This window comes from Opisthocomus hoazin, chromosome 19, assembly GCF_030867145.1.
Source record: "Opisthocomus hoazin isolate bOpiHoa1 chromosome 19, bOpiHoa1.hap1, whole genome shotgun sequence".
NCBI classification, from domain to species: Eukaryota; Metazoa; Chordata; class Aves; order Opisthocomiformes; family Opisthocomidae; genus Opisthocomus; species Opisthocomus hoazin.
Window position 1 is genome coordinate 13,508,051 of NC_134432.1, and position 27,750 is coordinate 13,535,800.

The 27,750-nt window shown below is 45.2% G+C and overlaps 2 protein-coding genes across 6 annotated transcripts in view; one reads left to right on the plus strand and one right to left on the minus strand.

Moving 5' to 3' along the window:
- TSC1 (TSC complex subunit 1) overlaps positions 1–9,203 on the minus strand; it is a 28,442-nt gene extending 19,239 nt beyond the window's left edge. The window contains exons 1-3 of one of the 3 annotated variants that reach the window (XM_075439252.1): positions 9,106–9,203; positions 1,791–1,853; positions 532–707 (exon numbers count right to left, since the gene is read on the minus strand). In XM_075439252.1, the coding sequence (XP_075295367.1) occupies positions 532–637 (106 nt within the window). In that variant the 5' untranslated portion in view covers positions 638–707; positions 1,791–1,853; positions 9,106–9,203. Of the gene's footprint in view, positions 1–531; positions 708–1,790; positions 1,854–8,548; positions 8,574–8,912; positions 9,001–9,105 lie in introns of those variants that run through there. The other 2 variants (XM_075439251.1, XM_075439253.1) reach the window with 2 other exon arrangements.
- A 4,479-nt stretch (positions 9,204–13,682) lies between these two features.
- Positions 13,683–25,814, plus strand: GFI1B (growth factor independent 1B transcriptional repressor). Of its 3 annotated transcripts, none has more exons than XM_009934219.2 (7): positions 13,683–13,769; positions 19,079–19,207; positions 20,743–20,889; positions 21,448–21,710; positions 21,978–22,115; positions 22,589–22,754; positions 23,223–25,814. In XM_009934219.2, exons 2-7 carry the CDS (start codon positions 19,093–19,095, stop codon positions 23,399–23,401), a joined length of 1,008 nt encoding a protein of 335 aa, XP_009932521.1. In that variant the 5' UTR covers positions 13,683–13,769; positions 19,079–19,092; the 3' UTR covers positions 23,402–25,814. The 3 variants fall into 3 exon arrangements, with proteins under 3 accessions (XP_009932521.1, XP_075295788.1, XP_075295787.1); XM_075439673.1 differs by lacking the exon at positions 13,683–13,769 and adding an exon at positions 17,370–17,406; XM_075439672.1 differs by lacking the exon at positions 13,683–13,769 and adding an exon at positions 17,576–17,648.
- Positions 25,815–27,750: the final 1,936 nt, after the last annotated feature.

A 27,750-nucleotide genomic window follows, 5' to 3' on the forward strand; every position in this document is an offset into this window, starting at 1 on the left:
ACTTCACATTCTCTCCCTTCAGCAGATAAAGTAGAACAAGTTTGGGGATAAGGACATTGACAGTGCTCTCCCGCTCCGAAAAGGCTCTATCAACATCAGGGATGCCCCAACAGCAGCAACCATTTTTTCAAGAAAGTCTGGGTCTGCTGTTTTGTTTGGGGTTGTTTTTCTGTTGTTTGTTATTTGAATGAACAAAATCCCACTAGCTCCCATAATGTGGATGACACGTAATTCTTTCTAGACATACTTGACAAAGAAAGTTTCATCAGCTCACAACTTGAGGTTATGCCCCAGGAAAAGCTATTCATTTTTGAACAGCATTTTAACAATTATATAACAGACCTTCCAAGAGGCACAACATTAAGCAAAACAGACTGAAGAGAAGCCTCAATCTTTAAAGCAATTTCAAATATCAGACGTTTCTTTCAGGATGTATTTGCAAAGACTCTGTCTGATAGAAAAAGACCATTATTCTACCTTTACTGGCGTAAAAGCAAAACCCTTTCTCCAATTACATATAAGGATACATACCACAACTGAGATTATCTTTGAACGCAGCTGTTATATCTTCCAGGACACCCAGAATTGGAGAATCCAGCATTGAGAGGAGCTCACCAACATTTCCTTGCTGTGCCATGATGCATGTACTAACATGAATGTGGAGGTTAAAATTTCAGGAAGTTCCTCATTGATGCCTCTCTACCAGACTAGGAGAGAAGAGAGCAGATGAATGAGCTTTCCTTTTTCCCTTTCCATCTTAAATCTCTCATCACTTCCCTGATTCTTTTCTGTAGTATTGCCATTTAACAGTTTTACACTGAAAGCTAGAGTCTACACATCTGCAATAAAAGCTGTAAGAGAAAAGTTTACAAAGAAGCCAATGAGTCACGAGCAGGGCTTTCTTCATCTTTTTTTAAAGAGACATTAATCTGTTTTCTGGAAGACCTTAGCCAGCATATATAGACTGCCAGAGCACTCTCTTACCATATTTTTTTAATTTACTCTCCAGGTCAGTCAGCCAACACTACAGTTTTGAATAAAATGCAAATAGCTCCCTGGAGTCACTCCATTCTCGCTTTCTTACAGCAATTCTTCCTCCATCAACCTTTCAAGTCCTTTGCATAGTGGTCTACACTCTGGAGAAAATATGCATCTCAAGACCCTTCTCCACTCCTGTGACTAGATTAGAAATTCACTGCCCTCAGCTTTGCATTATTGCATACTAACGGATTCCTGCTTTAATACTTGCAATGTGGTCAAGCTGCAGCTGTTAGGAAACTCAGAGTTACTACAGCTGCTGTTCCTCGGCCACCCTGTGCATACTAAATCACAAGCTTAGCAGCGCAACATACCTTGTTTTCACATGTATAACTTTTGCATTATATATTAAACATGCTACAGTGCAAAAACTGTATAGATTATTAAATGCAACAGTGTGCCGATAACACGACTGGTCAGCTTTACCGTACCAAGCGGGAGTAAATTTAACACATTTCAGGCTTTTAAGATGGCTTCCTACCATGTACCAGCAAGGGAGGGATTCAGGTATCCCATTTATCTATCTATCACAAAACGAACCAAGTTCTTCATTCATAAGACTCTTACGCTGAACTCTACCCAGTGGCAGAAGTAATCTGGCTTCACATCACACCTAATTTTATTAGCAAAGGTTTCTTGTTTCCTCCTACTTCCAGCTAGCATACATTTTTCACTCCCTCCATGGAAGGCAAGACCGACACATACCAAGCTTATACACAAGATTTTTTGTACTGCAATTGTATATACAGCACCTGTTCTGTGGATGAGTCGAGCTTCTGTCTGCAATGCTGTCAGCCACACACCTTTCATGATCACTAATAAAGAAAAAGCATGAAGAGATTAACAAAAGGCACAATCTATTTCTTCCTTATCAAACCTTGTATATTCAGAATAGCATTAAGTTCTTTACCAAGCAAAGCAGAACTATGTACCTCCTGCGTGAGAAAAGTCTGCCCTTCGTTTGAAAAACACCAAAAGATGTTGCACACTTCCCCTTTCCAGAACTGTCCACAGGTTCAGCTGTGCAATTGCCTCCAACTAGATGGCTTTCTTAATACTAGGTTTGTACTACGAACCTTCAAAAGCTGCTAAGGAGTTTTATTTATGGCAGGTAAAATCTTATACACAAAGAGGTCTTTTCTCATCCTACCAAATTCTGAAACTGGAATAATTACTATCATTGTCTAAGTCTTTAGATTCTAGTGAAAACATTGTTAGATATCAGCCAAGGACCATATAGTAGTGCTCTACTTTAAATGATAATGCTGTAATTACTTATACACATATTACTTTCTGACAACTTATGTTGAACAATGTTACTGGACAGCAGGAGTTAACCTGCCTACCAGTAAACTTTGTCATTTGCAATGTATCACCCTGTAGTTGCAGAACTGCCCAAGGTCACTTTCATTAGGGCCACAAGACATCAGCTTACTTAATCTGGCACTGATTGCAAATTCAAAGGTGATAATAAGGCACCACACTCACAACAGGCATTTCATTAGCAACAAACTTTCCTGAAGTGTTCCAGTAATCACCATTCCAGAACACTCCCCCTCCCCTCAGTTTTCAATGCTCATAGCTGCATAGCTGAACAGTCCAAATAACATTTCAGTTCATCTACAGGCAGCTAGCAGTCTGCTAATTGAAGCGTTTCAGATTTAAATGCTACTTCTTTTCACGTCCCATGCTGGCAAGACCTTAAAAAATGCAGACTTAAAACTGGCTAGTACCGTAAGCAAGACTTTCAACTAAACATAGTAAAACAGAAACTTGGGCTGGGGGAAAAAAGAGTCACTTTTTACTCGGAGTGCACCTCAGACTGCTCTCCAAGAAGACTGGGGATTTGTTGTGGTTTGGGGTTCTGTTACATTTTGCAGACTTCCACTCTTCAACTTCTTCCTCAAAGAGCTTTGCTGTTCAGAAGGCAAGCAATGTTCAAAGAGTGACATCATCCTTTCAAAAAGTTTAAAGCCACTCATCCATGCAACCTAAGGAGTCAACCTTCCACTTTGTTGCTCATTTTCAGTAGTCAACTGCTTTTAGTTTCTAGTAACCATTGCAATATTTAATTTACTAAATTATGGTTATACTGAGATACCCAGAATGCATGCAGAACTACACATGGGGAAGTAGTTTGCTGTAAGTAATCTACCCCTTTATTTCTAAGAACACTATCTTCGAGACCGTAAAGGGCTTGCTCACATAGGTGCCTCAGTTTCTATCAGGATAGTCTCAGCAATGGTTAAGCAATAGATTCACCAGCTTCCCAAGCAACATGAATTAGTTATTTAAAGCCCTGTTAACAAAAGAGATGCATAACCACACCCCCAAACCAGCTGCAAGCAAAACCTGTTTTAAGAATTATAGCAGCATAAACACTAATCTTTGCTTTTTTTACCCCATACAGACCTTACCAACTCTCTTTTCTTTGACTCCCCGCCTCCCATCAGAGTGAAAAGAATGCTTTCATTTTTTATTTTCCTCTAGTAATACTATTATACATGGACCAGATCTTCATCACACCAGTAAAAACCTCAAGAGAAGGTTTCGCTAACTCTGATATTGCCAGAGGAAAAACTACAGCATGGTGAAGTCAAGAAACGTGCCTTTGCAGATACTCTAGATGGGTTCTTGAAGTCAGGTTCAACAATACACTTGCAGACAAATGAGAAAGACACTGGTTTAAGTCTTCAGTAGGTCAAAGGATTTCAAACTTTCCACTATTGGCCTGATGGCACGCAGAAACACTACAATCAGATAAAAGCAAGGTTGATAGTGCAAGCTTATTTTCTGATAACTATACATGTAGGTAACTAATAATTTCCCGAGCCCCCTAAACTAATTAAAACAGATGGCTCAAGTGACCTTGTGCCAATAAATCCAGCACAGCTAACTAAACTTGTCAATCGGTTGATGGTGTACTGAAGTACTTTACATTAAAGTGGAGCAATTTCCACTCCAAAAGCCTGTATTCAAAATACTAATAAAAGTATTTCAAACCACATCTAAAATTGGGACAATATTACAAATAGGTACTTAACTAGGTGGAAAGTCTATCTGCTGAAGTTATAGAAACACCAGTATAATGTTGTCACCTTGCTGTACACAAATAGCCACATTTTTAAAAAAGCAAACCACAGCTTTCTCAACGCAGGATCTCTTGTAAAGTCATTTGCAAGGAACAGATTTGAAATCCTAAGTAAGACTAACACTGAGATCCTCTAATCACATTGGGTCCATGATGCCCAACACAATGAACAAACCAGGATATTCCAGCGTCAGTCTTAAACTGCGTCACTTTTTTTAAGCAAAGACAGCTGAATAACCAGTTCACAGGCAACAGGCTTTTAACTTCAAGCAGAAAACGCAGTGTTCTGGCAGATGAAGTACCATTCCCAGGGCCCATAGTGTCAGTGTGATTTATGACCAGTCCCACTAGTAATTTGTGATACGATTTTCAATTCTTGCAGGTAAGGAACCCTGAACAGGCCAGGTTAAGGGCCTTCCACTGCCTTGTAAAACAGCAAGATCAGCCACTGAATGCCACAGTATCTTGTATCTGGGATTGATACACCTGTGGTGAACAGGATCTCCCTTAAGCCTTTACAGTATCGTATCATGAACACCTCTTTCTTCTGAAATACATAGTATACAAGATGAGTCTCTAACACTTCCACCCCTAGCGATTGCAATCATTCCCCTATTGGAATAATTTCTGCATCCCTGCAGCCATACTTGGAACTGACAGGATTAAAACAAAGTCAGTAATTTCTCCATATGGTTTGAGTCACTGGTTCTTCACTAACTTTAAAAATTAATTTTACAAGATAGTAAAGAGTGGAAAAAAAACCTGTTAAAATAACTTTCAAAATGCAACATTTTAATCTCACTGGAAGATATAACACCAATAGCAAACTTCTTATTCTTACATTCAAGAGCTTTCATAAAGACAAATTTTAGTAAAAAGTATTAATTTTAAGTACTGATACAACCCTGGAGCCAGCTTACAGGAGAAAAAGGGGAAGCCAATAACTCAAGAACAAATTTGGTTTTAAAAAAATTTTCAGTAGCTAATTTAACCACAACACAATACAGTTAAGCTACAAACTCAAGACAAAGGAAAAGACTGTAAAAATATTCATGGGAAAAGGCTAAATAGAGAAAGAGCTAGCAGCGTATTTCAAAAGATTATGACTTCTGTAAGTATTTCTGTCAAGAGAAGATGTTCTTCTGTTCAGTGTATTTTTATCTCAAGCCAAATGAAAAAGCAGCTGGTAGTGCCAGTTATGCTTCCAAGGGGTGGGGAGGAGGGGGACACACTCAACATACACGCACACTCCTCCCAGAACGTCCTCGGCATTTGCTCTAAAAACACAGAAATTCAGACACCAGAAGCACTTATTCTGGGGGGTGGGGGATCAACATCAGGATTTCATCCCTTTTCATTAACCATATGTTAAATATGGGGCATGCCAGTAAATGGTCATTCCCCTCCCTCCCACCGCCCTGAAAGGGGGATTTCAACAACATAAGACCACTGCTGACAGCAATGACGTGAAGCCAGACCCCAAGACTTACACTTTTCCATTTGATTTCTACTGCAGGTGAAGTAAGGTCCTCAGGTACTGCTCTGGCAGAGACCATGAATGAGGACAGAAGGCGTTTACAGCAATCATTTTTTTCGAAGAAAAATTCAGACTGACTACAAAGCAGCCCTTCTCACTCAAATCTTCGAAATGTTTGTCATGAAAGGGTAAGCCTCACTCCCTCCCACCCGATATACAAAAATCCAAGCCTACTTTATATTTCCTAGTAATACTCGATTTTATATTTCCTTTACAGGTAAACTAAGCACTATCATTCTAGAAGTGACATAAGCAATGAATGAAAAGTAACAGGAGGGAGGAAAACCACTGGTGGCAACAGGAAAGTAAGCAGCTGATCATTCCCTTTTCCACCACCCAGAAATCATAACAACTCTAAACACTTTAAACCTCAGTTCAAACTGGCATTTCATTTACCTAATTACAATTGGCAGTACAATTAATTTAATTTACTTATTAATTTTTAAAGAATTAAGGTGTCTGGCTTCTTCTAGTAGTCCATATTTTTCAAGTTATTTTAAGATCTGATACAAGACCCCATTCCTAAACTCGACAATTATTTATAACTCAGTATCACATACATTGTCATGTACTTTGTCACAGATGCTTAACTGATGCAAGAATCGAAAGATCACAAAAGCCCAATAACCCCAAAGACAATCACATTCAGCAATTTTTAAGATTCTTATGAAACTATGCTGTGCTAATACACTATGCTAATTACTACCATTCAAATTTTTGTCAGAGGGAAAATTGTTTAGAAGCAATGCATGTTGAAAAAAGCACAAACATGGTAGAGGTGACACTTAACCCTTCAAGAGAAGCCATGCTAACAGGCCAGTTATTACCCTGAAAGGGAATTATTTCAATTCCTTACACACAACCACATATATTAATAGCAAATAAATAATTCAGAACAAGCACTGTTTTTCTACGCCAATTTAATTCACAGTACACAAGGAAAATAATATCAACTAAGGAGTCTTTTTAAAACTATGAACAGGTAAAGAGAGCTCTAGACTTCACAGCAACACAAGGAGCGAGACTCCTAAATCTCTGAAGCAGTTTTTTTTGCCACGAAGAGAAACCTTTAAACTTATTTAGAGTTAGGCTGCAATTCAGCAAAAAAAAAAAAAAAACCAAACAACTGCAAACTACCTAGTGTACTCAGTCGAGGCATTTTAACTACTCGAGAATTAAAGTAGGCATTACACAGAACAATACCAAATGATGTGTAACTTTTTAATTAAAACCAAAAAAGAATACTACTCAGGAAAGTGATAGCAGTTCACCACTGCAAGAAGTTTGCTCTGTATCTGAATGTGCTACCCCAAGAAATGCTTATGCTAACACAGGAATTATTATTACTTGTCCTCATTATGTTTATTAAACTACATGAAAATATAGCAGCTACATAACAGACCAAGATCCTAAGCTGTAACATTCTTTCAAAAAAATACACACCTGTCTGCAACATGCCGTAAAATCTGGTACCTCTCCCCTGCCTCCACCATTAAAAAGTGCTTTGATTATTTGACCTGCTTATTACAGAAGGTATCTCTTCCAAAGAGAGAGACAGATATGTTTGTGCATGCGTGTGCGCACGCATGTGTGTTGCAGGCTATGCAGTGCTTACAGGGACTGACTTTGGTACTCACATCACCAGCCCACAGAAGGTGTTTGGCAGTTGCAAGAATTTCAGGGATCGGTACAAGTCAACATGCCAGCAGTTCAGCTCTAAATAAGACCAGCACTTATTGTAAACTACAAATACTCACTAAAGTCAAATGTTTGTTCAAACACCAAAACATCTGCAATTGCACAGTATATCTCACCCGAGAATCCTTTAACAATGCTACTTTTTATTAGTCACCACAAAAGTAAATTCTCAAGTAACACAAAGAGTTAAGGGGCCAGGATTAAACACAGCCAAAGATAAAAATCATTTTAATTAACACTTATCTCATGACACATTAGATATTCTGACTATATTTTCATCTGAATAAGTCTGAGCAACTCCCCATGCAGGCAATTCAGTCCTGGGCTGATTAGACTGTTAAAAAAATAAAAAAACCCAAACAAATGAACTAACAAACCAAAGCAGTGTTTTATTGAGTACAGGATTTTAAGCTCATGATTTTAAGCTTAAACATGGCATAGCTGTTTCTGATAAGCAGAGCACCTGATTACTGCTTAGCACAGTAAAGTCAACTGCAGACAGAAGTATGTATTCCCAGTGCTTGCGCTAATATTAAAACTTCCTGAGTTTTCAAAGATTCAGCTTCTAGTTGCTCATATGTGTAAACTGAAGAGGAGTTTTTCCACCTACTGGGATCACTTCAGTAGTGCTTTGATTATTACAGATTCCTAACAACTTGCCACAGAAGTTAATGTCAGGAAACTACAGGATCAGATCGGACAAAGGATGAAAAACTTCTGTACTGGCATCCACTGGAAGGTTCTCTGGAAACTGCGGTTCTGGAAACAGTTCTCCACACAAAATCCGATCCCGGTTTCTGTGTCATTTCTATGGGTTTTGAATCGCATGCTCCTCTAAGGCATGTTCTTTCTTTCACTCAATGCCTTGTAAAAAACTCATTAAAAAAAAAAAAGCGAGGAGAAAAGCACTGACCGGAGAGATAAAACAATGACAGAGGCTGCATCCACAGCAAACAAAGGGTGAAGACTTCAGAACTGCAGCCTTCCAAGTTCTTTGTGATAACAGGAAGCAAAATGTTTTCTTGTAGAAGTAAACAACATCCTGACTTCACATTACCTACCCACGAGCAAGGGAACCACAAAAGCCTTCCTCACCAAGGGGACAGGCTCCTAACACCCGGGACGAGGGCACCTCCTCCTCAGCAAGGGACTGAGGCGGGAGCAGCCCGCAAGCCGCCACTCACCGCTTCCAACGGAGGTGCTGAACCTTCTTCCCTAAAGGGGGGGGGGGGGGGGCAGCCCCTCCAGCCCCCCCCAGGCAGCTCCGCCGCGGGATGGGCAGCGGCCACGGGCAAGCCTAGCTGGGGGGCAGGAAAGGGGGAAGGGAGGGGGGGGAAGGGAGGGGGGGAAGGGAGGGGGGGAACGTGACTCCCCCCCCCCCCCCCCCCCCCCCCCCCGCCCCGGCTTTCCCCTCGCCTCCCCCAACCCCCAGGCCCCTTCCCTTTCTCCTGCCGCCTCCCGCCTCTCTCTGCTCCTTCTCTCCGTGCCCCCCGTCTGCCTCCGCTCTCGCCCCGCTGGGGGAGGGAGGGGGAGGCCCAGCGCACTCACCTCTCCTTCTCCTCCCCTCAGCTGTTTACCACTCAAGGCTCCTCTAGCCCACAGGGCGCCGCCATCTTGGCCCTGCCTCCCCCTCCCCCCTCCCATTCACAGTCGCTTCTCCCCTCGAATCCCTCCGCCGCACAAACTAGTCCCAGTCCTCCGCCTCCCTCCGCCCTCGCCCGACGCCGCTCCGGTCCCTCACCGCCCCGCTCGGCTCTTCCCCCTCAAGGGCCCATCTCTCCGTAAGGGAACAGCGGCGGGGAGGGACGGCCGCGTCGCCCACCCGCTCTCTCGCGGCGGACGTATCTCGGCCGGGGAGCGATGCGGCCCCGAGGAGGTCGCGTGATTCGGGGGGCGGTGCCGCGCGGAGCCCCGGGCGGAGGGTACGTCACGCGGGGCGGGGCCGGGCGGCGGCCGGTAAACAAGGCCCGGCCCGGGGCAAGATGGCGGTGGCCGCGCTCCCGGTGACCCGGTGCTGTGACCCCGGGCTTTCCGCGGTACCCGCGGGCCTCGGCTCGCCCGCCCGCCCGTCGTGGGCACCGGCTGGCTGGGACAGGCGTGCGGCGGCTGCGGGGGCAGCGCCGGCAGCCAAGTTCTGCGCTGCCGCCTGAGCGCGGGTGTTTTTTGAGTGAGTGAACGTGCTGAAAGGGAATAAAAACGCTACCGGGACAGCCGGGCCCAGCGTCCCGCAGAAGTCCCGGAGGGAAACTCCAGGGCAGGCACCCGGGATTTGATCGTTTTCCACTTCACGGATGTGCAAAGCTGGTTCCGTTCTACTGGTTTGGACCCCGTCACCCTTCATGGAAACCGGGGACAAGGACTGTTTTATTTTTTTGCTGAAATGCAGCAACTGTATGACATAGAATCATAGGTTGGAAAAGACCTCTAAGATCATCGAGTCCAGCCGTCACCCCAACACCAGCACGCCTACATACAACGTTTCACCCTTCCTTCTAGAGAAGGTTCATTTTTCATTGTGGAAAACCCAGAGCTTAGGAAAGCAGAATGGAACGGAAGTTACCTCAGGGCTGGCTCTCCAGCCTGCAGTCCCGTGTGCCGCGCCAGCAGGTTTCCAACTCCACATTCCAATCCCCGGACCCACGGGGTCTCGGCGTTTCTCCGAGTAGGGGGAGCTCGGTGGGAATGCGCCGAGGATGCTTGGCAAGCTGCTGACCTGACCCCTCGGTCCCAATGAATTGTCCTCAGATGCCAGTAGGAATCATGGATATTAAATTTGCAAGGCAGAAACTAGGTATAAGAAAATAAAAGCAGATTAGAACGCCATCTGAGACGTATCAGCTGGTTTTTGGCTGCTGTGGCCCTAGCTGCAGTGTTTCACAGCTCTCGTCGCCGCAGGGCCGAGATCGTTCCTTCGCGCTGCACCTGCAACAGGTCATCCCTCTTCTGGATGAGGTGGAGTTGCTCGGAGCCAGCATCTTTTTAATCAAGTCCTGCCTTGTGCGTGGCAATATTTATTACAGTCTGGACAGAATGATGGTATTTTTTTCCTGCTGTGCAGAAGATGTGTTTATTTAATCTGCCACAGAAAAGGGTGGAAATTAGGATGAGCTTCAGAAACGAGCTGGAAGCAATTAGTCGTATTATTTTACTGTGACTTAATTACTGTAACGTTCAAATTGCCAAAGAAAACATGGATGCCACAGGAGGGGTTTGCTGCTAGATTTGAAAGGGAAAATGACTGCATTAGAGTGGACATGATGTGCTATAATTAACCTGCTTATTATTACTGAGTTATACATTTAATAAACTATTTACTTAGGATGTACTGGAGCATATGCCCTACTAAGAACTTGCGGCAATACACAAAATTAAGCTGTGCTGGGATGCAAGCAGAACTCGCCATACATCCCCCATGGCTGCGTGGGTCAGGGACAGCACAAGCCAATGTGAGCCCAGATAAACCCTCTGCGGCTCTCCGTTCTCTGCTGACCCTGAGACAAGAAGAGAAAACAGGGCAAACTATATCAACAGGAAGAACATAACATAAGAATGACCACACGGGGTCAGCTCAAAGGTCCTTCTAGCCCAAAATGCATCTATGGCACTCTGTTTTTTTTTAATTCAGCTTGTATAAAACACCTATTGCTGGCAATTTCAATGGCGAGGAGAGGTGATAAGTTTAGCAGAAGCCATAAACAGAAAGCTAGGGAAGGGCAAGAACACAGCAAGCCAAGGCGATAGCTGGCTGCGCTCCCGTCCTATTTGCTCCATAGGAACTCCTGAAGTAAAATACAGGGAGGAGGGGTGGGTGACACCTGAACCAGACACAGCAGGGTCCCCATCTCTTTTCAGGCATTCTAGTGTAGTGCAGTAGTCAATAGTCATAAAAGAGAGTGTGTGTGCCCACCATCTCAGGGGTCAGTGTGTATGCCATTGTATCTGGGCTTTGCGAGACCGTGGCTACTGGGGGCAGCAGAACAGCTGCTCTACACGTAGGTTACTGACACTGGGGGACATAGTCATCCTCCTGCTCCCAGGGCTCTTCGGAGCACCTCTCAAATCAGCTAGCTGATGAGATTTTAATGAACATGCTATTAGATTTTTTTGCATAACTAGTTTTCTGGAGGTTTTTTTTTTTGTGTGGCAGAGTTGCTTCTACTATCTCCAGTTTAAAAGCCACGTTCTGCAGCCATTTGCACTTTATGTCAACAGGAGGTCTGTGCTCAGGGGTGCTGGCAGAAGCCAGCTCCAATGTTTCATAAAATAACATCTCAGTCCTTTCAGCAGCTTGTCATTTTCCTGTTTTGTTTAATTCCTGTAACTGTCTTCATATGAAACCCTGAAGCTGCAATGTACATTTTGGTTTTCTGTTACAATGCTTGTTTTTGTAGCGGGAAACATAATCCTTCAAATGCCTGTGTTTAAGAGGATGCAAATCAGCTTGCTAGCACAATGCCTTGGGAGTGTTTCTTTCATGCAAAACCCAGCTAGATAAATAAGGAGGGGAGGAGGGAAAGGGAAAACGGATTGTTTGCTTCTATAAACAACAAGAACTAATTATGTTCGGTAAATGACAGATGGGTTAAGATCAAAATCTGAATCTTTCTCAATGTGGGTGAATCTACACTCCTATCTCCGAGTTGCATCAAAACCCATTGCACAGCCTGTCCGGTGCCGTGGGGCAACGTCAGGGCGCAGTGACAAGAGCCGTGACTTGTGGCAGTCCCGGCAGAGGGCCCGAGGGCCAGCACGCCTGGCACTGCTGCCGGGCATGGTGGGGTGCAGGATATCTCCGCTGGCAGTCTGAAGCGTCTCTGGACCACATCCACTCCATCAGGGAGACACCAGCTTATCGCCAACCCTGGTGCAGGGCATGAAAATGGCTGTTGCTTCCCGGTGCTCTCACCACCTTGAGCGGCAGTAGGAAAAGGGACCAAACCGAGTCCTGGTTTAATGCAACTGACTGTAGAAAAGAGCGATGTGCATTTGAAAGCTCACAGGGAGCAAAAAACTTCCATGATATAAAAGCATATCTCTGTCGGAGGTGTCCCAGTGCTTGGCACTCAACAGCTACATATATGCTTATGTACGCCTTGAATTATAAACTTCTTGGTGGGCATCTTTGCCACCCCAGTTCCAGCCATGCACAGAGTGTGCTGTCAGTGCAGGAGGGGACGTCCGAGGGCACACAGCTCATGCCGCTGTGCGCTTGCGAGTCAGGAAGATTATGAAAATCAGAGAATGGGTGAAATCAAGGAATTACTCTCCCTGCAGCTTTTGAGGAGATCAGCTCTCCTTGTTTGTCCCCAAATAAAGAGTCACGTCCAAGGATTCTCAAAAGAAAATCACTGCTCTCCAGCTCCTGTTCCCACCTCTGCTGGAGAGCAACCAGGTGAGCTGAGAAAAGTGGCTCTGCTTCCTTCTCCCTCCTTCCACCCTGCCGTTACAGGGTGGTTTGGCAGTCAATTATTTCACATTTGCAAACCTATTTTCAAAGTTTTTTTGAAAGCAAGTTATAGAAGTGCAAATTCTTATTATTGCTCTTGAAGAGCTTTTTGCAAAGATGCTTGTTAATGAGCTTGCTTAATGAGCTTTCTTAAATCTATATTTATATCCTATATACAGCTGTATATAGATAGAGCAATGCCTAAAATATATGTGGATTGCACACACATATGCCTAGGAAAATGAAGGCTGATTAACACGCATCTTTTTCAGTTACTACTGTGCAAGTATTTATTCCTTTTTCCTTGGAAACTGGAGAGATAAAAGACTCATTCTGGAATAAAATAATTTTGTGCATATGTGCTAGATGGTTTTGTTTATGAGACTGAAGCATGTGAGTGTGTGTATGTGAGACAGATGGTGTGTCTGTTTGTGAAAGATATGATGCGTGGATGAATGTGTGTAAAAATACAGGTTTCTTAAGAGCTATTCTTTTTCTTTTTTTTTTTTTTTTTAAAGAAAAGACAAAATACCAAATGCCTGTTCGGTACATTATTTCACCGTGTCACGCTCTTTGTCAATATGACAGAGGAGTATTCCTGCAGAAGGCGAAGCTGCCCCGGAGAGGGGAGGGTGCTGCCCCCAGGGTTTCGAGCTGGGCATCGTGAATTCTCTTGAAGTTTTCAAAGTCCTGGAAAGTTTTGATAAGCAAATACTTTCTGAGCTCTGCTTCTCTATTGGCTGTTTCTTCACCGCCAGATTTTGACACAAATAATCTGATTGAAAAATCAGGGAGGGGAACAGGGGCAAAAAAAACAGAGAGAGAAAAAAGGAGAAGTATCTATTTCAGCAGACTGCGACTAAGTGAAAAAGTGGAAGAGGAGTCCAGAGAGAAGACGACGTCTCTCTTGTCTGGGGAGATTTCAAGGTGAATCCAGTAAAGCAAAGTCCCCCAAACAGGTGATTTATTTATTCTTTTAATCACTTTTAATTTCATTGTTTTTCTAATTTCTCTGATATGTTTTTCTAAGCTTTTTCTTCTTTTTTGCTTGTGTTTGCAAATATGTAACATATTCCACTGCTTAAGACACTTGTCCTCAGGATTCCTTTATGATAATGGTTCACTTAATTCAAATGAGTCAAACTTTTAAAATTATATACCATATACTTACTTCACTCTCACATGTGAAAATGATAATAGTAAGACAAAATATAAAGTATGTGACAATGCTCTCAGATACCTGCGTCCCAGCAAGCTCCATGCAGCAGGACCAATTTCCAGGTGCAGACTTCTATGCTTCAGCATTGAGGAGAGGGCATACTGTATTTTCCCTTTTAATTGCTCTTTTACAGGGCCAGACCTTTAAATTCACAAAACAGCACACCTCTGCTGACATCAATTAATCTGTGCCAGTTTTGCTAGATGAGAATTCAGTCTCTCCTGTGTAGGATTTTTTGCTTCAAACCTATCTTTTATTTTACTATTTTCCATCCTTTCTAAGTATATGCTGATTAGTGTAACAATTGTTAGCATATGGAATTAGCTATTTATAGACGCTCCTCATATACCACCAGATTGATTCAATACATTAAGCAGGAAAGCAAATGATTTGCAAGTTCACGCAGTAAGTGCATCTATATGTTAAGGGGATATAGAGTTTGTTAGATTGCACTACGTAAGTTTATTTATCCATGGAAGCCTGAGGCAAAGTTTGCTGAAGCCAGAGGCATTCCCAACATCACTAGGAGCTAAATGAGGTTTCTGGAGAACAAATGCTGCAATTATATTCTAAATACTATTTCTAGATACTACTAATGTACAAGCATTTCCATTCCACTTCTTGGACAAGATTGTCTCCATAATTTGCTAGCCCTGCCATAGTGTCCATTTGCCCAGACTTACACAGGAATTAAAAATACTCTGCTCATTTTTCCACTAAAAAAAAGCTGCATTCAGATTATTCACCCCAAGTACATTTGATTTTGCAATGGTGGGCTAGTAAAGACATGATTAATTTTGTTGTAAAGAACTGAAATTCTTTTTTTGAATATGACTTCATATTTAAAGACTCAGGAATCCATAAAACCTCTTATTTTATTTGGAGTCTTACAAATTTCAGACACAGATTGTGTTCTGTTTTGTGCTTTTTTCTTAAAAAAAAAGGTAGTCTTCCAAAAGACAAACTATTCTTTATTTTTGGTAGCTTCACTTCTGCCAGAAAGAACAGAAAAAAGCAATATTAATATTTAAAGATAAATTAAGCAATGGTAAGTAAATAATCCTCTTCTAACACTTTGCACACTTATCAACTTATATGAAGATATATATCAATTGTAAGTTAAAATTAAGTATTTCTGCTGAGTCTAGTGGGAAAAAGTATTTCATCTCTACAATTAACCTTGTAAATTTGAAAACAGCATTACCTGAATTTAGGGGAGAATGAAAGTCAGCTTTAGAATAGAACTTAGGCTGCAAATTGGGTTCCTGATTCAGCCTGGCGCAACATCCTGCGAACACCTGTCCCCCAGGACGGTGTCCTGTGCTATGAATCGTCCGCTGGAGGAACCAGAGAGAGCAGCTCCGTAATCTAATTCAGTGAGAATATGAATTTCTTCTAAATTATATCAAAGGGCCTGATCCTGTCTTTTTGGGTACTGCGAGCTGCCATGCAGTGCAGTGGGAGTTAGGGCTTCACGAGGACTGTGGGATCAAGTAAAATTAGGATCCTGAAGTCAGAAACCACCCCCTAAAAAAACCCTTTTAGTTTGCTTCTTGCACAATCTCCAGTGTTTCGGTATTACATTACAGTTTTACGTGTGATACTCTGCAGAATCACCAGAGAGCATCACTGAGGCTCAAAGTAACTGAGTTTGAACATAGGAGGGGAATCTGCAAATGCTGGGTCTGCTTTCAGGTCTGACTGGGGAATTTTAACTGGTTAAAGAAGCCCTTCCAAGGTGCTTCAGGGTAGGTACCCAAAATAGCAAAGCAGGTTTTTTTCCCTTGGGTCCTTTTGGCTGTCGTCTCCTCGGGGTAGATTACTACAACATTATTGTACAGCTGCATGCATGGTGAAAAAATAAGAATGTCAGTTCTAGCCAGCTACTGATTTTATATTCTGTATTGAATCCAAAAAATGCCGCAACACTTGCATTTTGGGTAGGCACTCCTGCCCGAGCAAAGAAAACCCTTTTGCACTTGCCAGCCAAGGTAGAAACTGCTACCACAGGGGCCGGCAAGGACAGACTCCATAAAAATAAAGTTTACTTTTTAGCAAAAGGTTGGAGCTAAATTCTGTCGGAAGCTTTAATGGCTTTAAGACATAGCAGGGTCTGTTGTCCATGGCACTACTCTCTCTGTGAAGTGTAGTTAGCCATTAGTAGCAGCTGATCACTTGCTGCTGGTAATCTTAAGTTTCAAGGAGAGATAGTATTTTTTCTCTCACAATCTGTGCTTCTAGCTTTCCTCTAACTGGGTTGTGTGAATCACAAAGACAGTTCAATGCAGTTGTTAATTAACTATGCTTTGGGCTCCCAGTTCCTGTTTTCTCTGTAAAATGGGGTGGGGGAAGGTAACTTCCTTTTGTAACGTTCAGCAGTGCATTAAAGATCGTTGTGCTCAGTAGAGGCCCTTATCAGCAGCCAAGATACTGGACCAAATTTGTCTTTTACATATGCTGGGGCAGACACATCCAGAAAAATCCTGTTGATTCATGTGCATCTACTTGCAACTGCCATCAGAAAAGAGGGGCTGTACTTCGTGCCTTCGTGTACTTAGCGTATGGGTGCTACCATAAGACACCACAAGATTGCTTATGCCACCCATCTAAAATCCTCTAACTTACCTGGCTAAGCTGTCCGGCTAATGCCTTGGGGTTCCCTAGCCGGTGGGCAGGGAAGGTGACTCTTGCAGCAGGCACTGCTGGGTGCAGGCTTTCACCCTGCGTTCAGAGTTACCCGCTGCTGGAGCCTCTTCCTCCCTTCCAGGGAAATTAACTGGCTAATTCAGGCAGAGAAATCAGATGTCTAAAGCTTGCTGGTATGAATATCCTCCATTGTGGACACAGTCCTGCCCCACCACATGGGAAAATCCCTTTGAGATGAGTGGAAATTCCATGTCTAAAGGGTTTGTGGCAGGACTTTAATTTGGGGCACATCTATATTTCAGCAGAGTGTGGCTCCAGCCACAGGTACCCCATCTGGGACTGACCAAGAGCAGTGAGCCTCTCTGAGCTAAGCCCTTCTGCTAGGATGCGGGTGCACAGGCTGAGCAGGGCAAGCTGCTGAAGGGTTATGCCCATTGCAGAACACGCCTGTGTTTGTACCGAGATGGAGGCATTTCTGTGCACGCGGCCCTTCGCCAGGCAGAGATAACGCTTTACGGTACTTGGAAAGAACCTCATGAGAGAGTTACAGAAGAGTAAGTACAGCAATGTACTTCAGCATCCCTTCCCTCAAGGGCATACTTATGGTTCATTCTCAGTACTGTTTTGTCCTCTTTCTAAAATTAAATTAACAAATCTACTCTTGGCCTCTGTTTTCTCTTATTCATCTCAAGTTACATGCAAATTTATTGGAAAAAGATGAAGAAAAACAGGTGAGTCATTCAGAAGAAAAAATGGCTGGAGACACCAAGAGTTATCCCTGAAGTCATAGAAGAAACACTGGGAATGCTGGATCAGATTTTAAAAGGCAGCTATAACTGCATTTCCAAAGGCAGCTGCACTGGTGAGCATCTGACTCACCAACAACAGCGGGCTTGGCAACCCACCCGTCCACAGCAGACCTCCTCGCTGTCTGAAATCCACAGTACGCATACCTGCAGGCATAGGCACTACGGTAAATGTGGCCCTCGGAGCTTTAAACAAAACACCACTGGGCTATGTAATTATATTCAGCATGTAGGGGTAGCACGGGCACTTCCGAACCCTAAGGAGCAGACCTTTCCAATCCCTGGCTGTTTGGGATTCCAGGAGCCCACACTGCTCTGTCCTGACTTTCACAGATGTTTCAGGTCATTCCTACTTAACAGGAGCAAACTTTGTTCTTTTTTAGTAAGTAAGTAGGATACATGTAACTGCTCTCAGGAAAAACATCAACTTAATAATGCACTTTCCCATGAACAGAGAGCCAGGACTTACTGCTGACTTTTCATATGAAATACAGCAAGATTTGCTTTTAGTGCTGTCCTGAACAATTATAGGGGAAAATGCAAATACGCATGCAAATAAGGCTCCAGCTGATATTGCTGTACACAACATTGAGCCTGTTGTCATACTGCCTGCATGAGAGCAGTTACTAGCCATGGGGAGCAGGCACAGGGCGGGCTGGGTTCTGGGTAGTAAAGATAACAGATGCTTTGCAAGACAATTTTGTATGATTAAATTTCAGCATTTTATGTTTGTTCCTATCCCATCATTTCAACGGTCTGTGATATTTGAGTCAGATCCAAAAGGTAACCTCTCTCACCCAGCACTTCTGCTCTGCCTCTGCTTGACTGTTGTTTGTCAGCCAGAATAGAAAATACCCAAGCTACAGCCAACAAGAAGGAAGCCCACCATACATCATGGCTGCAGGGATTTTCCACTGCATCTCTCTTATTATTGATGTTGTTTCTATAATTATTAGTCATGTAGCAGTTTCACAGAGGAGCCAATGTCGTGGCTTGGGACTGCGCTCTTCTAGGTGCAGAAAAACACTAAGACAGACCCTTTCTCGAAGGGATGGTCTCCAACCCATGGTCCCCACTGTGTCCTCAGAGATGCACCATGTCCTGTAGCCAGAGCAGAGAGCTACAAGAGATTCTGAGTTCTGATGTATCTTTGCCACAGAAACAGTTTTGGTCTGTAACACAGCACTCAGTGTTTCTCCACCTACAATATAAAGACAGCAGTAATCCTTTGCCTCAACCTAGGGGGTAGATTGTGAAGTGTAATTTTTATGGGGTATGCTGTAATCTGCAATCCCATCTTTGAGCTGCAGTCACAGCTCCACATTCAGTGACAGAGCCTATCTGGCAATGCTTAGCCCCCTCCACAGCTATATATTTTCCCCAGAGTTGAGATCCATTAAGCACCTAAACCCAAGCAAGCACTCCTTGCTCTTCAACTGGGTGGAGGGACCTTTGAGATGAACTCTCTGTCTCCCCAGTAGAAGGGGTTTAATTCTCATCACTGCTGCATACAGAGCTGATGTGCTGGGGGAACAAATGAGAAATTACCCCCCAAAGCACAGAGATTTACCTACTGTTATTCTGTGTTTCTGCCCAGGCAGTGAATGGAAAATGCCACGTTCCTTTCTGGTGAAGAGCAAAAAAGCTCATACCTATCATCAACACCGCTTTGTGGAAGATGACCTGCCTATACCCACGTGGAATCCAATAGCCTCTCCCTTGAGTGGTGAGTCAATCCATCTGCTGGGCTTGTAAGAATACACCAAGGCAAATCAATAATTGAGTAGGCAAGCTAAGGGAGTAGGATGAGTGAGCTAAAGAGCAACTGAGGGCTTCCACACGGGGACGTCAGTCTAAGGACAAACCAATCCCCTATTGTGTGCCCTCTTTCTTCAGGCCAAACCCACACTGTCCCACCAAAACCAAATTTAGATCCTCCTTTTGTTTCCTGCTGAGTTGCTGGTGAGATCTGAAAGATAAGATTGCTGTATGGAGTTGGTCATGTTTGGGAAAGATGGCCAACTGCAGGCAATTAACAGTTGCGAAAAGAGCTTGGACTTGGTTATCAGTCTTCCACAAACTCACAACTCTGGCACCTCAATCTCCAGCTTGCTATGTTCACTGCCCACATTCTCTCTGGACCTACATCTTCTCTACCCCAATGTTTTACCACCTCCTCCTGATGATCTGCAAGGAGGGTTAAAGCTAGAATGAGAAAACACTGGAGATACCCTGCCATGGACTGTGAAACGAGTCCTGCATGCTCACAGGTGAAGGGTCAGCTGCTATGTACTGTATTAACACCAGCCAGCACTGCTTCTGCCTATGCCTGCTGTCCTCCCTCTGCTCCTGTTTGTGCTGTCTCTCCCACAGCAATCCACGCAGTGGCAGGGCCGGGGCAATTATGTTCTTCCTTCAGACACCATTCAAATTTTCTTTATTCAAATCTAGGATCAACTTACCCTTTGCTCTAGCCCTGGCTATCAAATTAGAGTCCAGCCCTATGACAAGTTTGATAAAAAAGAAAGGAGGTGACATTTTAATTTCAATTGTTGCCATCATCTTTTGGCCATTTGTTGTGTCTCTGGTGCACAGAAGGGTTTGGACGATAGATGAATATTGGCCTTTAGCAGCCCAGTCCCATCTCCAGCAGAAGGGAAGTGCATGTATTGAACCTCTGCCCATTTTAGATTCTTACTATAAAGCCTACTTCTAACAAGTGCTGTTTGGTCCCTTGAAAGGCTGGGACAATGAAGAAATGGGAGTGTGGGCAGGAGGAGACGAGGCTCTGTGGTCACCTTTGCAACTGCATAAGCAGCTATCTTGCCTCTCTGCTTCCCTACTTGGCTGTCCATAAATTCAGGTTAACAATACCAAACTCTCTTAGGAGAGGGGTGGGGAGGTTAATAAGTTAGTGATTGTTAGTTACTCACACAAATGGAAATGGTTTTAAATAGGGAAATAATTCTTACGGACATGTGGCCTTCTAGGGTTAATTTTCTCTAACTATACAGGGTACCAAGTTTCCTATCATTTCTTCCTGCCTCTCTCTACCTTGTGTATCTTATCCTGCTTGGAATGTCCCTTTGTCAGTAATGGACAGACCTTGATTGCCGTGCTGACTGGAACACTGCATTTATTCAGGAATTGAGCACGGGCTCGTGTGTCCAAGTATGAGTTCATCCATAAGTACAAACCCCACCTTAACAGACTCTTCTCTTAACAGCTAGAATAAACTGTGACTCTACTGTGTGATTACAGCCATAGAAGACAAGACACCAGAGGACATCAAGAAGCAGGACCTAGAATGTGTGGTTCCAAAACAAGAAAAGGACCCATCTGAACTGAAGGAAGAAGGCGTTCCTGTCCAGTACCTGAGCAGGATGCTGCCAGGCCCTTCAGCTCAAGGTCTGCTACCCAAGACCACAACTGCAAAAGAGGTCAGGGCTGGGCTGGCTTATGGAACCCTTTATGACTGGGTCCAGATTTTCAGTAAATGGCAGCTCTTATTTTGATATCAATGGTCAAGCTTGGCCCAGGCAGAGCTCTTCAAGAGCATTCTTTATTTCCCTTTATGCTTCCGGTCTAGATCAGCATCTGCCTGAAGGATGATGCTATGATTCCCAATGAGCGAGCCTCCAGATCCTGATGACTAATGCAATTCCATGCTGTATGGGTCAAGGCGGGTGGCCACATGATACTTGTTCAAACACCACATGAAGCAGGGCTAGTAGGGAAGTTAATATTCCCATAGCATCCCCTCTCCCATAAAATTCCCTCAGATTGAAATCAGTCATAATAGGAACTTTGTATGGGAATCAGGATTTGAATCAAAGAAAGAGAAGTTACCAACTGCAATTCCCAAGGTCAGGCAGGATGTTAAATGGGAGAATGGTACCCAAGGAACTTTTTTACTGGTGCCCAGCTGCAAGCAATGGCATGACACTTCTCCCTCTCGCTCTCCAGAGATGGCCATCCCAGGGCTGCAGATCAAAGACTGCACTAACACAACAAGCACGTCTACCTTCTACAAAACTGGCTTTTCTTGGGATGCTTTCCATTTGCCATACAACTACCGACAGATGTCTTCCACCATGCAGTCAGCCCTCTTGGAGCACCCAGTTAGCCTGTACGGAAGCCACCTCCTGCCAAGCGCTGAGCCCCCTCTTGATTACAGCATGCATTACTCCTCGGACATGGAGACCTACCACTGCGTGAAGTGCAACAAGGTGTGTGTCAGATGAGAACCTCAGGGATAGGGAGGGCCTGGAGTGATTTTCATTGCATACGTCAGTGTTTGACTGGGTAACACCAGAGTGCAATGCATGCGGCTCAGAACAGGTACCTACTTGTTCTGCTGACTAGGAGACAAGGGCGCTAGGAATGATGAAGTTCACATGGCCCACAAGAGGGAAGAGTCAAAGAAGGAAAAAGAATTAAAAACAAAGATGGAGACACAGCTGACTCATGTCAAAAAATCACTGGTTGTTTTGCAGGTATTCTCCACGCCCCATGGACTGGAGGTCCATGTCCGCAGGTCTCACAGTGGGACCCGGCCCTTTGCTTGTGAAGTATGTGGAAAAACCTTTGGACACGCTGTAAGCCTGGAGCAGCACACCAATATTCACTCCCAGGTGGGTAGCATGCTTCCAGAGATCCAGCTGTCCAGAGCTCATGAATGCTTGGACCTTAGCTATTGCTTACTCCATTGTAAAAGAAGTGACATTTCCAAGCTTACAAACGTGATGGTTTTCCTGTAGCACCCAGTGACAATGATAGGAGCTCTGAAGACCGCCGATCAGAGATCTTGGTCTCACAAATCTCAGACTGCCATTGAGAATTCCTTGGATGGGCAGGAAGGATTTTTGCTACTGGTTCTTCTGTGTCTCACCTCCTCCTAAAGGGCGCAGGAGTTTGGATCTCAAGATGTAATCCATTTCCATAAGTAACCCTCTCTGCATTCTCTTTGTACTGCACCTAGCACATCAGTCCATGAGCTGAGGAGATTCACTTATCAAATCTATTATTCAAAAAGATTTAACACTCTTCAAGCTCTGTCACGTGTCTTGCAGCCACAGGCATCCTGTGATTATTTTTCCCCTAACAGGAAAGAAGTTTTGAGTGCAAGATGTGTGGGAAGACATTCAAGCGTTCCTCCACCCTCTCCACTCATCTACTGATCCATTCGGACACAAGGCCCTATCCCTGCCAATACTGTGGCAAGCGCTTCCACCAGAAGTCGGATATGAAGAAACACACTTACATCCACACCGGTGAGAAACAAAATATTCCCAATAAGCAAATGTAAATTAGAATCCATCATGTTGATACACATACATAGTCCCCAGATACATAGATATTGGACCGAGGATAAGTGTCCAGAGGCACTGGGAAGTCATTCTTCCCTGTGTGGTAAGGCAGCAGAAGGTCTAAGCATCACGGAGTGCATGTCCTCCTCTGTGTGACAGGGAGGTGGTTGTTGACCAGCCTCCAGTGCATGTCATGGTTGTACCCAGCCCTGGATGCAGACAGGGCAATGGCCACACAGCTGGGGAGGGCTGCCTCTGGTTCTCCTCACCCTCTGCTGCTGGATCAGAGCACAAGCGCCTTAGCAGGATGGCTGGGCTGGCAGCACCCTGATGCCCAAGCATAGCCAGTCAGGTCTGAGTCTGCTAAAGGGCATGTCTACCTCCCTTCTCTCATCCATCAAAGTGTTTCTTACTATTTTCTCTGCCCTGCAGGGGAGAAGCCCCACAAATGCCAGGTATGCGGCAAAGCCTTCAGCCAGAGCTCCAACCTCATCACTCACAGCCGCAAGCACACCGGCTTCAAGCCCTTCAGCTGTGAGCTCTGTGCCAAGGGCTTCCAGCGCAAGGTGGACCTACGAAGGCACCGAGAGACCCAACACAGTCTTAAGTGAGGGATGGCTCCAGGTCTTTGCTGGAGCTCCCACTGTCAGTGCATGCTCCAGGGAAGAAGACTCTCCCCAACATCTCCATCCAGCATGGGGATGCCCAACTCATAAAGCTCATACAGCTTCCCGTGTTCCCCTGGGGACTGGCAAAGTCATGCCATTGGCTTTGGTGTTCTGGCACCCCAGGGCCTTGCACATCCCAATAGGTGACAAAGAAACCTGTGGGAGCTGTCGCTTTTCAATTACAACAGGTACCAGTGCAGATCTGACATCACCTGCTCAAGTGCAAATCCAGAGGAGTTCCTCCAAGGTCACTATTACCCTGGATTTACACCACATGCAGAATCCGGTTCATCAGACTGACCAGTAGTGAGGTGGGAAGCCCTGGACTAGTGGCAGCAACAATCTGTGCCAAGCTAGTGCCATAACCACGTTCTGCTTTGATGGTTAGGAAGATAAGGCTAGGGCATGCAAATAGATTGCATTCAGTGAGCTGTGTTCAACCTGGACAGGGCTTCTGCAGAGACTTGCCTGGGTTATAAATTCTGGCAACAGGCACTTAAAGACATTTTCTTTCAGCGGAGCATTTACTGTGATCAAATGACAAGTTAACTGTGTTGTATTTTTAGCTTGGAGTGGGAGGAAAATACTGAAAAAACAGCTCCTATCCCTAGCTGATAATAGGGGTCTCTAAATGCATTCCTCGTACGCACCACACTGCAAAGCTCCCTGGGTTAGTGGCGACCAAGCGAGCTCCAGGAAGAGCCATGCCACAGCACTGGACCTAAGCTGATAAGCCCCATGCCCCAGTACCACGCAAGGGAGACTGGCTGCTCTTGGAATCCAGGCTGGTATGTCCCACAATATTTCACTGCATGCTGGACATTCCGGCTTCGAGCTGTCCTGGGCAATCCTGGGTCACTGCACGGTCAGGAACGGCCCTTGGATATCAATGTCAAGGGCCAGAGAGTTCTGCTTTCCAGCCAGTCTCTGAAGGGAGGAAGTGACCTAGCCCTTACACACTGGCATCATACACAAGGACCTTACAAATATTATACAAACAGAGCAGGGGTATTTCCTTCTGCTTCCAGGTCTATAGGTCACAGCAAAGCACTGGCACAAATAAAGAGCCAGTTCCCCTCCAAGCTCTGCTACGTTCTCACTATATAATCTTTGACAAGTCACTGCACTGGACTTTTCTTTCTCCACCCTTCCTGGTGATGGGAGTTATTCACTCAGGTTTGTAGAGTCCCTTGAATTCTTAACAGGAAGGACAAAGTATTTGTTATAGCCTTAAAAAGACAAGTGCTTTCAGTTAAGCAGGGCATTGCAGCAGCACACAGCCTACTCCTTAACTACGTCCCTGAGCGCATGGCCTTGGACAACACCACCAGTGGGAAGTAGCCTGGACCCCAGGCTGTGGCACTAGCCATTCCACTCCAAGTGCTTGTGAAGGAAGGCTGCCATCATGGGCAAAGAAGAAACGGTCCAAGCGGAAAATTCATTTATTGCCAGGAGAGGTCTGTCCTGCCCCCAGTTACACGGCTGTAAATCCAAAGTTATTCTCTTAAGACCTAAAATGTACTTGCCCTGTTTTACGCTGTGCCTAAGCTGTTAGTCATTAATATGCATTCTGGAAGCTCAAAACAGAGTCTGTACCCCTGGCTTTACTCATACACTGTAAATATGTATTTATACTTATTTTAATGTATATTTTTATTGCACTGTACCAGACAGTGACAACATGTACAGGCCTGCTGGGATTTATCTCATAAATCTGTTCCCTCTCAGTAACTGGGCTAACACACTGTATTTCAGGTTAAAAATGTCCATTTCGGGGAAGTGTCATACTTGGCTTTGGAGATGCAGGCAGTGGGGATGGAGGGCAAAAGGAGAAGGGAAAGGGTACAGCATTGCCCCATACGGTTCAAGTGGAAGTAAGGATGGAAATGCACATGCGAAACAGGGCTCTTGTTAGGAACGGGGATCCCAAGCTTAGACATGACAGAAGACAAATTCAGGGAGTAGGGGCCTATCGGCTACAGAACAGCCATGAACATCGCTCAAAGCCTGGGGTCAGGGGCATTCATCTTCAGAGACAGGGCCCAGACAGGCAGCAAGTCAGCTCTCCAGAGCAAGAGGACTGTGCGGCTACAATGGCATCCGATGACACAGGATCGTGTGCCCAGCAGCCAGCGTTATCGAAGTCCCCGTTAAAACTCTGCTGTCCTTTCCCAGGTCATGCCAGAACCCGGGCAGGGCAGGGACTCCAGGGAGGTGTATAACCTGTGACAGAACTGGGCTTAGAGAACCCAGGTCCCCAGGTCCTGACCATGACACCAGGCACACACACACACGTGTGAACCCTCACACACATGACAAGCTTTACTGAAGGTAAAGTCATTTTAGCTTATTAAAACTGCTGCCAAAAATGCAAGCTGTGTTTGTTATTCCCCTTGCCCTCCACAAATCTGCAAATAGAAATATTTAAAGAGCATGCCAGCATCTGCACTGCTCAGGAGGTAATACCGTCCAGCCCCAGAACACAGGGGCCCACAGGCGCAGCCTGCCCCGTCTGCGTTCCGGGGACAGCAGGCGTCTGACAGCAGAGGAGTCGGGGCTGGCTCAGTTGAGCTCCTCCAATCGGGCCATTCTCGAGGAAGTGCTGGCACACATTGATCGGCACCGTGGCAAGAGTGCCTGTAAAACCACTCATAGAAACAAATCAGACAGCTGCTTCTTCTGAGCCTGCTGAACAAGGGCTGCTGTATCCATTAGATTTCCATTCCTATCTTTGATTTCCACGGTATGGAGGAGGTATAACCTTCAAGGGGCGGCTGGGATCTTCTCTCCTAAGGCTGCACTTCCCCAGCCTGCTTCTCCCTCCTAACAAAGCACAGATCACCCCAGTCCTGTCTTTTATTTCCCCAGGACTCTAGGGCAGGCAGCTTCTTTCACCATTATAGTGGTTCCTGAGCCCAGAGGCTACTGAAGGGTAGTTACACCGGACCAGGCACTGTCAGCCTTACCCTTCTGTTTGTGGGGAGCCTGGTGGGCACATCCCCAGGAGATGCAAGGACTGTTTTGGATGGATGGGCAGCGAGTAGAGGAACACACTGGGATGGCCTCGAGCAGCGTGCTGCTGCCGAGCAGTGCTTAGGAGCACACCTCTGCAGCCAAAGCAGCCTGGGGCAGCCAGGCTGACCCACTCCCACAGGCACTGGGAGCATATCTCCAGAAACACAGGCTGTGGATGGGGGCCAGCTGGCAAGGGCACTGGTGAGACAGTACAGCTGGAGTCAGAAAGTGACCCAAGAAGGAAGGAAGAGGAGACGGAATTAACTTGCAAAGTTTTCCACGAAGGCACTACAGTTTCTTCCCCTACAGTAACAAGGTGCCACTTTCAGACAGCCCGGTAACACCACCTACCTCCTTTCTCCCTGAGCCCCATCCTTCCTTTAGGTGTATGGGTGTCAGCAGCCCAGAGAAAAATTAGGCAGAGCCCCCCAGCCCCTTGTTTGCTACAATGCCTGATCAGGGAGAGCTGTCTCCTGAGGAGGAAGATGGAGGGACTGGAGCCTCAGGAGGTGACAGTGGCATTCTGCATGGTTCCCTGGGCTTCCTCTGCACTGCCTGAAGCTCTGGAAATGCAGGTGAAGGAGCAGGGAGGAAGCAGATCTGCCATTGCCTGAACCTCACCGCTCCAGGCTGGGGGAGAGCCTTCCCCTCCAACACAGCACCAGCCATGGGCAGGCCTGCTGCATGGGCGAAGGGCTTCCTGGGTCCTTGGAGCTACTGAATCCACACAACAGGTACCCAAGGATGCTCAGCACCTGTCAGGATCAGGCCATGGCTGTCACCAACTCCAAACACACCTAGCCTTGCTCTCCAAACATGCAAATCCTCCCCAGTTCTGACCGCCCTGAAAACAACCCCTTTCCCACCATCTCCTCTTGCATCAAAAAAACATTCTGGCTGGTTAATCAAGGAAACAGATAACAAAAAGCAAAATCTCAACTCATCTTTGTGGCTGAAGAAAGAGCTGATTGTTTTTGCCTCTCTCTGAGCCCGCCCTGTATCCTGCACTTCCCCAGTCCTCTGCAGACCTTCTTCCCTTTATTGCCAGGGAAAGAAAACCCTGGTCTTTGGGCTGGTTTGTTTAGCAAATAAGGGACATGCAAAGCAATAACCCCAGGCATCTGTCAGAAGGAGAGAGGTGCCTGTGTGTGTCTTCCAGACAGCCTTCAGGCGCTGAGAGTAGCAGCCCAGAAATACTATGATCAAGTGTGGATTTAAGCTTGGACACGGGCTGTGTCTTTCTCTTCCCAGTGAAGACAGAACCACAGGACACCTGC

Bases quoted from the DNA above. Each gene is read 5' to 3' on its own strand.
- GFI1B (XM_009934219.2), top strand. From the start codon at position 19,093: ATGCCACGTTCCTTTCTGGTGAAGAGCAAAAAAGCTCATACCTATCAT. The intron at 20,890-21,447 runs GTCTGCTACCCA...CTCGCTCTCCAG, and splicing joins GCCAGGCCCTTCAGCTCAAG to AGATGGCCATCCCAGGGCTG. The intron at 21,711-21,977 runs GTGTGTGTCAGA...GTTGTTTTGCAG, and splicing joins ACTGCGTGAAGTGCAACAAG to GTATTCTCCACGCCCCATGG.